The 14397-nt window shown below is 44.5% G+C and overlaps 1 protein-coding gene across 8 annotated transcripts in view; it reads right to left on the bottom strand.

Moving 5' to 3' along the window:
* The window catches only part of GFOD2 (Gfo/Idh/MocA-like oxidoreductase domain containing 2), a 38099-nt gene that overhangs the window by 2791 nt on the left and 20911 nt on the right, over positions 1 to 14397 (bottom strand). For 3 of the 8 annotated variants that reach the window (XM_073796897.1, XM_033844340.1, XM_033844339.2), the window contains exons 2-3: positions 10908 to 10994; positions 7371 to 7716 (exon numbers count right to left, since the gene is read on the bottom strand). In XM_073796897.1, coding sequence (XP_073652998.1) covers positions 7371 to 7629 — 259 coding nt within the window. In that variant the 5' untranslated portion in view covers positions 7630 to 7716; positions 10908 to 10994. Of the gene's footprint in view, positions 1 to 6450; positions 6497 to 7370; positions 7717 to 10907; positions 10995 to 14397 lie in introns of those variants that run through there. The other 5 variants (XM_033844343.2, XM_033844344.1, XM_033844342.2 and 2 more) reach the window with 3 other exon arrangements.

Here is a 14397-nt window from a genome sequence, read left to right as displayed (position 1 = left end):
TGGACACACACAGGTTTGGGGGTACAGCAAGCTAGGGAAGGGTGAAGACATCCAGTTATTCCATTACTCATTCCACAGACACTGCCCTTGGGGTGCAACTCAAATTCCACGACCTCAATTCACCCAAGAAGTCATGGGCTTCTTGAGGGAACAAGCTCAAGGGTCTGGTACAGATGGCAGAATAAGGGAAGACTTCATGGGGGAGTGCCGCCAGGGATCTTTAAGGAAGCAAATGTTCCAGGGAGCATAAGGGGGAAAGGACACCCAGGCAGGAAACTGCATGTGCAAAGGCACTGAGGAAACGGCTGGGATTCCTAAAGTCCTGAGTGCACACCAGGAAACAGGTTGGAGGGTTTACACAGGGTCGATAAGAAATGTAGGAAATTGGATAGATAATTGGTAGCTCACTCACAAAGACATTCAAGGTGGTGGGGTAGGTTTAGGGTTGGAATCCCAAACTGAGCTCTTGATACTCCCTTCCCTGAGTTTTCTCCATCTCAGTCAATGGCGATTCATTTCTCCCCGTTTCTCAAGCCAGAATCACGGATGTCACTCACATCCATCCCACTTTCAATCATCAGTAAATCCTGTTGGCTTAGCTTTCAAACTACATCCAGGATCTCACCAGTTCCCACTACCACCAGTGCCACCTTCCTCATCCAAGTCACCACACTTTTTTGCCTGGATTATTGCAATGGTAACTTAACTGGTCTCCCTCAGTCTTTTTTCTTTTTTTTTAATACATTTTATTTATTTATTTATTTATTTATTTTTGGCTGCGTTGGGTCTTTGTTGCTGCACATGGGCTTTCTCCAGTTGCGGCGAGCAGGGGCTACTCTTCGTTGCGGTGCGTGGGCTTCTCATTGTGGTGGCTTCTCTTGTTGCGGAGCACGGGCTCTAGGCGCACAGGCATCAGTAGTTGTGGCTCGCGGGCTCTAGAGCGCAGGCTCAGTAGTTGTGGCACACGGGCTTAGTTGCTCCACGGCATGTGGGATCCTCCGGGACCAGGGCTCAAACCCATGTCCCCTGCACTGGTAGGCAGATTCTTTACCACTGCACCACCAGGGAAGTCCGGCTTCTTCTTTTTTACATTTTTATTTAATTTTTTATTTTAATAAATAAAAAATATTTATTTATTAATTTAGGCTGCGCTGGGTCCCAGTTGCGCACACAGGATCCTCGTTGTGGCCTGCGGGATCTTTTTTTTTAGTTGCAGCACGTGGAATTCTTAGTCGCAGCATGTGAACTCTTAGTTGCGGCATGCAGGATCTAGTTCCCTAACCAAGGATTGAACCTGGGCCCCCCACGATGCGAGCGCAGAGTCCCACCCACTGGACCACCAGGAAAGTCCCTGGGTGTAGCTTCTTCTGATGGATTCTGTTCACACAGGCTCAGGAGGGGAACTTGTCTGGCCACCTTGCAACAGAAACAATGGGGCCCCAGGACAGCTGGCTGCTCAGAAAGGGCCATTTATTGGTGCCAAACTCGAGCTTTGGAGCCACTCTGGGATTCAAATTCTGGTTCTCTCGCTTGGTTGCTGCATGACCTGGGACATTTCTAAACCTCTCTGGGCTTTGGTTTACTACACTGTAAAAGGAGAGTCCCATCTACCATGCAGGGTAGAACAGTAAGTCAAGTGAGGCAGTATATGTAAAGTGCTCAGCCCAGCACAGCTCTGTCACCGGTACATTTTATAACCATCACCATGAGAGAGACCCGGCAGACGTCATAAATACAGGAAAAAAAAGGGTCCACTGTGACTCAGATTTAAGACTCACACAGAAGCTACATTTCCAGGCCAATAATATCAATGTTCAATATTTTGAAAATTTAATTTTTAAAAAGAAGTTTAAAGATCAACATGAACATAGATGAGTTTTCTCATTCTATGTGCTTTTTATCAGGCCTCTCATAGAGTTAGGCCCAGACCAGTCCTTCGGAAGCTCACATCCTGACAAAGCCCACAGGAGATAATCTGGTGCCTTTGGCCAATCCTTCCAAGCTCCCCTCACTTTCTACCCTCTCCCCTGCCACCCTGACCCTCAAGAACCCCACAGAGCATTTGCCATCTGCACATATGGGATTCTCGGGCATGAACTCCCAGTGTTACGAAGCTCAGTGCTGCGGCAAGGAGGAACACATGTGTAGCCTATGACCCAATTCAATCTCTTCACTTTACAAAACTCTTGAAACCTCCTGCTCTTCTCTAAACAGTAATGAAAGCTTTACAACAGGTACTGGCAGGACAACAGAACAGCTAGCCAAGCGTTACATGCCCAAGGCGGGGAGCAGTGTGGAAAGGGCAGGGGGACAAGGCAAGGGGAGAGGTCCTTGCACAGGGGTCCAGAGCTGAAGCGGGGCCCTACAAGGAGAGTAGCACCTAACTGCTATCACTATCTGCTCTTGGAGGGTCTCCAATGCTTCCCCACACTTGTGGGATTTTAGGATTAGGGACAGGAGAACCACAGTACTGGGTGAGAATTTGGCCACTTGGCTGCAGCTCTGGCCAACCCAGAGGTTTCCTGCTACAACTATGCACAGCAGGGGTTGGGGTGGACACTGCAAGGTGGGGAGGAGAGGAGGTGGGCTGGGAGGAAAAGGACTCTTGCGGCTGTTGAGAGTTTGGTGGTGATAAAACTAGAGTAAGTAATATTTACTTCATGCCACGAGAGGTCAGGGAAGGGGAAGAGGCCTTCCTTCTTGAGCCTGAACAGTAAGAGAGCTTTTGAACTTGGGACCCAGTAGTATTACTAGTGTGGGAGCTAAAGGCCATCTTGAGTTAAACCAGGCTCCTGCAGGCCAGCTGCACAGGTCCTGTACCTTTAGGAAGAGTGGCCGTTGCCTTGAAAGACATGTTTATTTAAGTTTATCTAGCTTTCCTGTTAGGAAATCAACGAGATATTAGAGAAGCTGAAAACCACTTTTGTCTCCAGGGAATGGGGAAAGCATGGATGCCGAGTGCCATTAGCTCAGATCTTCTGGAGGCTGAACAAGTTCCAGACTGCAAACCTCTCTCCAGCTCATGCTCCCCAGACGACCTAGGAGTAAAGTGCCCTGAGAAGCTGCCCCAAACCACCTCTTTGTTCCTTAGTAACGCACCACAGGTTCACAGCTCTGGGACAACACCGCTGTTTCCCTCTTTAGAGGTGTGGGACTAGACAAATGATTTCAAACAGCAGGGAAGAGAAGCAGCCCCAGAAAAATCAACACTTTTATGTTTTACAAAATCCATGGATTCTGCCTTTTTTTTTTTTTTTAACAAAGAATGTTCTGCTACTTAGAAAAGAAAGTTTGATAGCCACCAGACAGAATCACTGCTGCCCACAGCCCAGTCTCTCCTGGGTCACAAGCCCCTGTCAGCTCCCTGAGTCACACCAGCAGACTGGGCTTGCACAGGTAGAATTTGTGAACACTTCCATTCAACCAGTGTGCCAGGCCCTGTGCTAAGCTCAGAGGACACAACATCAGGCATGATCTCTACTTTCAGACAACTTACAGTTTAGTGGGAGAGAAAGCCATTAATCAAATTATCCTATGAATACAAGTAGAATTGCACTTGTGATAAATGCAATGAAGATGATATTAATGTTAATATGAAAGATATAGCAGGGACCTGATCTGGACTGGGGGGTCAGGGAAGGCATCCCAAGGGACTGGTGTTCTTGGGATTATATTTTCTGGGTCAGGCTGCTTGAGGAATGATCCCTTGTTATCTTAAGAGCCCATGGGGAAAGGATTGGCAAACCCAGCATTTTTCTAATGAAGCACACAAGTGCCAAGAACTGGGCACAGAAACTTACCTTTTAGTGACAGATTTAAGAAAACATTCAACATGGCAAAAATGGTAGGGCACTTTGTACAGTAAAATTTTTCTGAACCACTTCTAAATTGAGAAATAAAACATTAGAGTCCCTCCCTCTCCTTTAAGGAATTCATGGGAAAGCCACACGGATGAAATCTGAGGTGGAAGAAAATGAAAAGTCAAACAAAAGTAGAAAATAAGATCCTGATAAAACCATAATTCAAAAAGACACATGTACCCCAATGTTCATTGCAGCACTGTTTACAATAGCTAGGACCTGGAAACAACCTAAGTGTCCATCGACAGATGAATGGATAGAGAAGATGTGGTACATTGTATACAATGGAATATTACTCAGCCATAATAAAGAACAGAATACAGTCATTTGTAGAGACGTGGATGGACCTAGACTGTCATACACTGTGAAGTAAGTCAGAGAGAAAACCAAATATTGTATATTAATGCATACATGTGGAATCTAGAAAAATGGTACAGATGAACCTATTTGCAGCGCAGGAACAGAGATGCATAAAGAACAGATGTGTGGACACAGTGGGGGAAGGAGAGGATGGGATGAATTGGGAGATTAGGTTTGACATAAGTACACTACCATGTGTAAACCAGATAGCTAGTGGGAACCTGTGGTATAGCACAGGGAGCTCAGCTTGGTACTCTGTGATGAGCTAGATGGGTGGGATGGGGGGGGGGGGGGTGGGAGGGAGGTCCAAGAAGGAGCTCCTTCCAGAGCTTTACATTACAGGAGGAAAGAATGGGTCATGCTTTTGAGGCATTAATTTAAATACAGTCCTCCAGGGACTTCCCTGGTGGCAAAGTGGTTAAGAATCTGCCTGCCAATGCAGGAGACACGGGTTCGAGCCCTGGTCCAGGAAGATCCCACATGTCACAGAGCAACTAAGCGTGTGCGCCACAACTACTGAGCCTGTGCTCTAGAGTCCACGAGCCACAACTACTGACCCCGCGTGCCGCAACTACTGAAGCCCATGCACCTAGAGCCCGTGCTCCACAACAAGAGAAGCCACCACAATGAGAAGCCCGCGCAGTGCAACTAGAGAAAGCTCACGCGCAGCAACAAAGACCCAATGCGGCCATAAATAAATAAATTTATATTTATAAAGATATATGCATATATAGTCCTCCAACCTACAGAACAGTGTTTCACATTTGAGATGACTCAGAACGCTTAGTTCCATTTCTAAGCTACATTCAACTCAGTGAACACTTACCTAACGAACATCCAGAAGAGATGCCTACCATTTATTTTTGATGTGAATTTAATTTAAACAAATCTGCTGTTCCATGTGGGACAACAGGAAAGCCTGGCTTTCCCTTGTAACGTGATGCCAGTGTCTTTCTTGGTCAGTACTCGGAGGCAGTCATATATCATGCTGGAAAGGCTGAATGATACCCTCATTTCACAGGGGCCCACACAGGTTGAGAGGGACAGAAATAGGGTCAGAAGTGGGGTCTGATGTCAAGGTCAGTTTGGTGCTCTACCTACAGCAGTTCATGTACTCACACCAAGTCATTTGGGAAAACTGGAGGAGTTCTCATGCCCTCTTCCATATAAGTTAAAATTAAGACAGAATTCTCACTTAAAAAAAAAAAAAAAAAGAAAGAAAGCACACAGGGAGTCAACTTCATGGTCACAACAGGCTCAGTGACTCCTTTGGGGCCTAAGTGGGCAGTGCCTGAGGGCAGGTCCAGCTGACAAGGGCTCTCCCAGCCCAACCAAATTGGCCCTGTGGTCATGTACCTGCAAGAACAGACCAAAGACCCTCATTCATACCCTCCTCCTTCCTGACAACAGAGATGTGGAGAGAAGGCTGATGGCCTTACTTCACTGAGGGCTGGGATACAAGACCCCAGAAGCTTCTGGTCATCCCTGTCCTTCCTGTTTATATTAAATGGCCCAAAGTCCAATGTTTTCCTGTACCAGGAAAACAGCAGGCTTGGGCCCAAAGAACTCCTCTTTCTTCTTACACAGCTCAGAAATGGCCTCTGTGAGGACCCTAAAGTTCAAGAAGGCGACCAGAGTCTCTAGCACTCTGCCTCTGCACACACCCGGCCTCACCAACCTGCATTCATGCCACAAGGAATGGTGAGAAGTCAAGTGACCATGGTAGCTTGATTCCCTTGAACCAGCCCTCTGTTAAAGTGTTGGCTTAAGTCTACTTCTAAACCCAATCTGGGAGCATTATCTGCCCTAAAAATCTAGGGCCAGTGAATAGCTCCAATGTCACACACATCCTCAGAGGGAGGTCTCTGGAAAAAGACAAACCATCTATAATTTTTGGCCAAAACTTACATGCCCTAAATCAACAACCAGACAGACTGCTATTCCTGCTCACTTCAATGAACACTTATCCTCTCCAACCCACTGGGCTAGAGGTGACAGACACCCTCTTATCCTCAGACTACGGGAGAGACAAGCAGCAGAGCCTTGGACCCTCCACCATGGTAGTGGCCAGAAGGAGTGGCGGTCAGCCTCACGGCATATCAGTTCCTGGACCCACAGATCTCTGACTGCATCAGAGAGACACCTGGCTCCCATCACCTTATATAAAACAATTACTCTGTCAATTAATTATATGCTACCTGAATTGTTACTTAAGTCTTTTCTCATTTACCTTGCAATGTGTGTAACTTCTAGTCTCTTCAACTGGACTGTGAAATCTGAAAGCAGAGACAGCTCCAATCCAACACTGCTCTGAATGTCAAGAACGACATCAGGACAGTGCCTAGCACACAGGAGACATTTTTAAAAAAACTGCTGGATGAATGTTTACTGGTTTGTTTTCCTATTAAATTAGATTCTGATTCCTATATAAGACAAAGAGAATAATTTTTCTACAGTTGACAGGAAAGAGAAGCCCAACAGGAACTGCAGGAGAACGGCGCACCAAGCCATGCCCAGCCAGGGGCAGGAGGTGGCCGAGCAAACTATTTCCGGAGGGAGCAGAGATGTGAGCAGGCTGATCTGTGGATCCTGTCAGGGAAACCCAGCGCTGTCAGAGAGCCTTCCCACCCTCTGGCATACAAAATGGCAAAGCTTGGCGGGAAGGGTGTGTGCTCAATCTAGTCAAGGACTGACAAAATATGAGAAATGGCAGCCTTGATACACATCCTCTTCTCCTTTCTGTGGTGCTGCGTGCCACAGAAATGGAAGAACAAATGCATCAATCACAGCCAATTCCCCAGTGCCCAGGTCTTTGAACTCTGACTTCACAGAGGCAAACTTTACAATGCCTGAAATGTAATAATCTCTAACCCCTGTGACAGGCCAACTCGAAAGACATTTGCTTAATTTTTGCTCAGGGATTTACTTATTGGAGGTGGGGAACGCTGCATGTCTCCCAGCCACTGGAGCATTTCCTCTCCCAGCCATAAGGCCTCCCAACGTGCCCTCCCTCGGCACTGCTTCAGGGATGAGTGCTGTCCCAGACCCAGGCCCAAAAAGGACCACCCAGGCCCAGAGGAGAGCAGTGTCACTCAAGGACCACTGAGAGGGAGGCGCACTCTGCCCTTGCTATGGCCTGACTGTCCGTACCTAGAGCCTTCACAGATATCTGTCGGGTAAGCGGAGGGGGGATGTTGATGCACACCAGATCCACGTCTTGATGCAGCAAGACGTCATCGGTCCGGCTGGTGTAGAAGGTGATGTTCATCTCCTCGGCAAGCTGCTTCGCCTCCTCCTCAGTCTTCCCCCACAGGGCCTCCACCGTGAACCCTTCTGCCCGCAGCAGTGGGACCAGAACCCGGGCAGAGCTGCCAGTCCCAAACACGCCCACTCCGGGAAGCATCTTCATGCTGGCTTCTCTGTTCACCAACTCATCTCCTCACAAGAGTCTCCAGCATGAGTACGACCATCCCCCAGTCCTGGTCACACATGGCTCCTGGAACAGAAAGCAGGACACTGACTGTTAGTGGAGGGCACACTCAGCTGAGGCTGCTTTCTGGGCTGATTCAGAAGCAGCAAGTTCTCTGCCACAAAAGACAAATGAAAGATTGCTCCAAACCGAAACGCTGCAGAAGCTTCTCCCATGGAGACTTAAGGATATTAGCAATATCTATCTACTAGGAGGAGGAAGGATGAAAAATGAGTAAAGCTAGGTTCAAATTTCTGTTCTGTTACTTAATTTTCGGTGTGACTCTGAACCTCCAGGGCCTTAATTTGTACAAGTTCATGATTCTATGATATTATATTACAGAAGAAAAAGAAGAGTGTTATATTACAGTAAAAGACGAAAGAGAACTACTTAGGTGCTATACACATTATAATTTAAAAGTTAAGGGTAGCAAGCATAGGAAAATGTTCACTAGAAACCAAAAATACCAAAAAAAATGTCAACTACCAAACTGGCAGCAGCAGCAGCAGCAATAACAAGGATATTTAGAATGAAATTTGTTTATTTTTGGCTGCATTGGATCTTCATTGCGGTGCGCGGGCTTCTCATTGTGGGGCTCGGTAGTTGTGGCACACAGGCTTAGTTGCTCCACGGCATGTGGGATCTTCCTGGACCAGGGATCAAACCCGTGTCCGCTGCATTGGCAGGCGGATTCTTAACCACTGCGCCACCAGGGAAGCCCAGAATGAAATTTTTAATATAAAAATATCCATGCTAACGTTGACTAAGATAGTGAAAAATTGGGAAATGAGACAGATGTTCAATAACAGTAGTGGGTTAGATTGATAACACTACAGAGCCACTGAAAATCATGAGTAGAAGGCCCTCAATGACCTGAAAGACATCACCATGTATTCACTGAAAAGACAGAAAACAGTATGTGAAGGATGATAACAATTTCGTTTAAAACAAAACCAGAAAAAGCACAAAAGGTGTATATATGTATGAGACTATAAAGGATATCTCTATCAATAACCATACTCCATACAGAGGACATAACAGAAGGACCTGAATTTAATAATTATTACTCACATTGATGGGATTGTGGATGATTTTTGTTTTCTGAACTTTGCTAAATTTTCTACAATGAATGTTTCTTACTTATTATGGAGTTCTTCCTTCTGATCACAAGGGTTTATAAAATGAAATAAAGAACGAGACCAAACAAAAGTCTGCTTGGAAACCACAGTGAGATTTAGGTGTGTGCAGGGTTCAGGTTTCTCCACACAGCACTCCCTCAGCTAAACCAGTGGTCCTCACACTAGCTGTGTATAGAGTCACTGGTGACCCCAGACCCACTGAATCAGACTGTAGGGATGAGGCTATGTCACCATCACTTTTTTTTTTTGGTTCTTATTTTACTGTGGTAAAATACACATAAAATTTACTACCTTAACCATTTTTAAGTGTACAGCTCAGTGGTATTACGTACATTCATACCGTTGTGTAACCATCACCATCATCTACTTCCAAAACTCTTTTCACATTGCAAAACTGAAACTTTGTCCCCGTTAAACAATAACTTCTCATTTCAACCCCTCCCCCCAGCCCCTGGCAACCACCATGTCTCTATGAATCTGACTACTGTAGGTACCTTATATAAGTGGAATCCTATAGCATTTGTCCTTTTGTGACTGGCTTATTTCACTTAGCATGTCCTCAAGGTTCATCCATGGTGTAGCTTATGTCAGAATTTCCTCCCTTTTTGAGGTTGAATAATATTCCATTGTATGTATATACCACATTTTGCTTACGCATTCATCTGTACATGAACACCTGGATAGCTTCCACATCTTAGCTACTATGAATAATGCTGTTATGAACATGGGTGTACAAATACTTCTTCCAGACTCTGCTTCCAATTCTTTTGGGTATATACCCAGAGGTGGAATTGCTGGATCATATGGTAAATCTGTTTTTAATTTTATGAGGAACTGCCATACTGTTTTCCACAGGTCCTGTACCATTTTATTTAGTTACTTTATTTTTAATTAATTAACTTATTTATTTAGGCCAAGCCACGCAGCTTGTGGGATCTTAGTTCTGCGACCAGGGATTGAACCCGGGCCCACGGCAGTTGAAGTGCCAAGTCCTAACCACTAGACCGCCAGGGAACTCCCAAGGTCCTGTACCATTTTAAATAATAATTTTATAAACACCTTACAGTCCCTTAGTCTAACTTTTAAAAAAAAGTCTATCTTTTAAAAAAATCTGACTACTTTCTGCAAATCACAATTTTTAAAAAGTTGTATCCAAATGTTGGATATCCAAATGCTGTTCTACTTTTATCCACGTAACATTGCTTTACTTGCATCTCCTCACAGATCAGTCAACCTATTTGTCAGTTTAATGGAGACACGGCATTCCTTTTGTAAATCCATAATAATTAACTACCTCCTTCCCCAACTGTGAGCACTAGCGACATAGACATCTCTTCCTTCCCCATCCATGCCATCCCCCCACCTTTCTGGTCATTTCTGAGCACTACTTTCAGGCTCCCCTGCTCTTATCCTCAGCTCCTTCAATGTTGAGCTTCTCGAGGTTCTGTCAGAGGTGTCCTCTTCTCTTCTTGCTCCACATATTCTTTTTCCTACTCATGTCCCAGGCTTTAATTAGTATACCAGTGACTTCCAGATCTGCAGCACAAGCCCAGCTTTCTCTCCAGAGCCTCACACCCATATATTCTAAGCTCCACAAAACCCACACGACCAAACCTGAACAGAAGCAGTAAAGTAAGATGATGAGAACACACAAAGTGAAGGCATCCAGGACATCTGGGTTCAAATTCTGGCCTCACCACTTCCTAGCTGAATGCAATGTTTTTCATGGGAAAAGCAGGTCTAATGCTGTTTAGCTCCTGGGGTTTTTTGAAGATTAAATGAGGTCCGGTTGTAAGTGCCCACTGAAGTATCTAGTATACAGTCAGCATTTAATAATTATCATAAACCTTTCCTCAAACATTTTCTTCCTGTATTCTCTGTCTCTTGGTATGTCACCATCATCAACTCAGTTCCTCAACTCAGAAAGCTGGCCAGCATCACAATCTCTTTATTCCCTTACCTGTACAGGTAACTCATCATCAAGTCTTGTTGATCCTCCCTCTTTATTATGTCTTAAATCTACCCCTTCTTTGATATCCCCTCTGCCATTGCCCTAGTCTAGCCCCCAGCACCACTCACCTGGATGACTGCAACAACCTTCTACTTGATCTCTCTTGCTTCCATTCTTTCCTTCCTTCATCCATTCCTCATACTGCAGAGATCTTTCTAAAATGCAAACGGAATCACATCACTCCCTTCCTTTTTAAACACGTCAGTGACTTCCCATTGGACTCAGTATGAAGTCCAGATGCTTTAGTATGACTTACAAGGCCCTGCAAGATCCAGAAGTCTCAAGACAGGTCTAGCTTTGGGTAGGGTCACTTTCAAGGGTTATCTCCAAAAGAGATGAGTTTCAAAACACTTACCTAGATAACCTAGTAAGAAGAACGCTCTGTAAAATTACTAGCTATAAACCAGTTAAAAGTTGGGGAGACAGTTACTCAAGATGAAAACAATGGCTTCAGAGTAACAGATGATGAGTGTATTTTTTCTTTCTGGGAGAATTAAACAGTGGGGAATAGTTGTTTATTGAGCCCCTTTTAGATCATATTAACATATAAATTTGTACACGAATGTTCACAGGAGAATTAATCATAATAGCCAAAAAGTAGAAACAACCCAAATGTCCATCAACGGCTGAATCGGTAAACAAAATCTGGTATAGCCATACAAAGTAGTACTATTCAGCCACAACAAGTAATGAAGTACTGATACAAGCTACAACACAGATGAACCTTGAAAACATTATGCTAAGTGAAAGAAGCTAGTCACAGAAGGCCACATATGATTCCATTTATATAAAATGTTCAGAACAGGCAAATCCTTGGAGACAGAAGGTAAATTAGGGGATGGGGGAAAGGAAGGAATTGGGAGGTACAGTAAAGTAAGATGTTCTCACCATCTTACTTTATTGCTTCTGTTCAGGTTTGGTCATGTGGGTTTTGTGGAGCTTAGAATAGATGGGTGTGAAGCTCTGGAGAGAAAGCTGGGCTTGTGCTGCAGACTTGGAAGTCCCCGGTATACTAATTAACTTTATTCTTCTATATTTGGTTATTTAGTTGTTCCAGCCCCATTTGTTGAAGAGACTAGTCTTTCCCCCAGAATGACCTTGGCACCTTTACCGAAAATCAGTTGATCATAAATGTATGGGTTTATTTATGGACTCTCAATTTTATTCCATTGGTCTATACATCTGTCCTGAACTCATAGTAAGTTCTGAAATCAGTAAGTGTGAGTCTTCTAACTTTGTTCTTTTTAAATATTTTGGCTATTATGGGACCCTTGTATTTTCCTATAAATGTTAGGATCAGTTTGTCAATCTGGGATTTTGGTAGAGATTGCTTTGAATCTGTAGATCAGTTTGGGGACTGTTGTCACCTTAACAATATTAAGTTTTCTGATTCATGAACATGGGATGTCTAATTTCTTTCAACAATGTTTTGTAGTTTTTAGAGTATAAGTTAGTACTTTTATGTTAAATTTATTTCTAAGTATTTTATTTTATTTGATGCTATAGTAAATGGAATTGTTTTCTTAATTTCATTTTCAGATCCAGCTTCTCTTTTGCTTCTACCGTAGATACAACTGTACTGTGCGAAGTATACATCTCTGTTACGGGTTGGTTTGCCTGTAGAGCCCACAGTACAGCATCCTACGGTACTGCTTGATCCTACCTGAAGGACACCTGTGCCTTTGTGAACCACGGACATAAGCATGACTTGAGCTGCCTCTAACTCCAGACCCCTGTCAGCTTCCTGCCTCCTCCTGTCTCTACTCTCTGGGCTGTGGAGCTTGGCTTGTTCCCTGCACTCTACCATTTCTACCATTGGGTTCTAGCTTACGTGGGATCTTAGTTCCCCAAACGGGGATCGAACCCGTGCTCCCTGCATTGGAAGCACAGAGTCTTAACCACTGGACTGCCAGGGAAGTCCCATCTTTCTTTCTGATGGTGAATAATGTCCGTGGCCTCTCAGCCACCTCTCTTTCCTCTTTGCTGATAATTCTCTTGCCCTTACAGGATTCCTTTCTAGTTAGAGAACAGGTCAGTCACATACTATCTTCTATAATTTTCATGTCCTGAACTCCCTTTAGCTTTTTTGGTCACTTCCTGCATTTACAGGTTTTTGGGGGGTTACTTACAAGTCATGGATAGTCTGGGAGCTTGAGAGTGTAAAATTTGTAGCACTACACAGTAAGATCCTGCTTAAACTTTGTGGGTCATTCATTACAACAGCTCTAAGGGTCAGGTGAGTGAGACATAGCCACCATAAGCAAGGATGTCCGTGTCCTCTCTAAATTCCTGCCCAGGGCACACTTCTTCCTCTCTCACACCTCATTCCTTCATGCTCTAATTATATTTGGGTGTATATTTGCACTGGTGGCTTAAAACAACAGAACGGATTAGAAGAGATTTTAATAACCTCTGTTTCACTGACAGTGGCTCAAAGGGCAGCTTCATTAACATCCATAAATAAAGGGGCAAGAGCTGGCCTCTGAGGAAGCCAGATGGCATGAAGCTAGGCAAGCTTGACTAGGTATTTCCTGCTCCAGTAGACAGAACTGGTTTTCCTCATTTATTTCAGTGATTACCCTTTCTCACCCCGACATGTCCTACTGCTTGCCCCCAACATCCTTGTACATACCTTTCATGTGCCTCCAAAGATCTCCACAAACCCAGTCCTGCCTAGCTCACATGCATTCCAATCATCATATGCTGGTCAGGAATGGAGGGGGAAAAGTGCCTTGACAGGACTGACTATATATAGTTTGACAAGGCTATAGGTTATGAGGAAGGCAGCACAGAGGTTAGAAGCATGGAATCTGCAGCCAACCTTGCCTGGGCTCAGATCCTGGCTCCACCACTGACCAACTAGGTAACGTCAGGTAAGTTTCTTAATCATTCTGTGCCTCTGTTTCCTCATCTGTAAAATGGGGTTAACTGTATGTACTTCATAGAGGAGTTAAGGATTAAATGAGTTAATATTCATGAGCATTTAAAACAGGGCCTGGCCCATAGTAAGTCACTACATGGATCTTTTTTTTTTTTTTTTAAAGCTATGTATGACTGCCTTAGCTATCTCCTCTTCGAAAGCTGTGTAGGACTATGAAGATAATATTCTAAGCTAATATGCAGTGAGTGCAATAGGCCAGGCAGTGTTTAGTGTAATGTACAGTATATCCCTTCAAGTCCACGCAACCCTGTCTTATAGATGAGGAAAGCAGAAGCTTAGAGTGGCTAGGTAACTCTTCCAGCGTTCCACAGCTGGTTTTGTGTAACACACCTGCCACAACTAGTTGTGAAACCTGGAGCAGGTTACTGAGCTTCTCTGAGCCTCTGTAAAAACAGAGGCTTGTACGTGTGGAACAACTCTTCTCTCATCCTTAGCGATGAGTATGAGCCAGGAAAGTTCATTCTGCTCCCTGGCTTGGCGACTGCTTGCCTCAGCTCCACCATTCAAACCAATATGCTCTGTTCATACATCACACCTTCATTGAGGGCCCCAACAGGGAGACTGTAGCGGATAAAAAGATGAAAAGACACAGTCTTAACTTTGGGAGCAACAAGTCA

The sequence above is a fragment of the Tursiops truncatus genome, chromosome 19, assembly GCF_011762595.2.
Source record: "Tursiops truncatus isolate mTurTru1 chromosome 19, mTurTru1.mat.Y, whole genome shotgun sequence".
Taxonomy (NCBI): domain Eukaryota; kingdom Metazoa; phylum Chordata; class Mammalia; order Artiodactyla; family Delphinidae; genus Tursiops; species Tursiops truncatus.
This window is presented reverse-complemented; position numbering and strand designations above follow the sequence as displayed.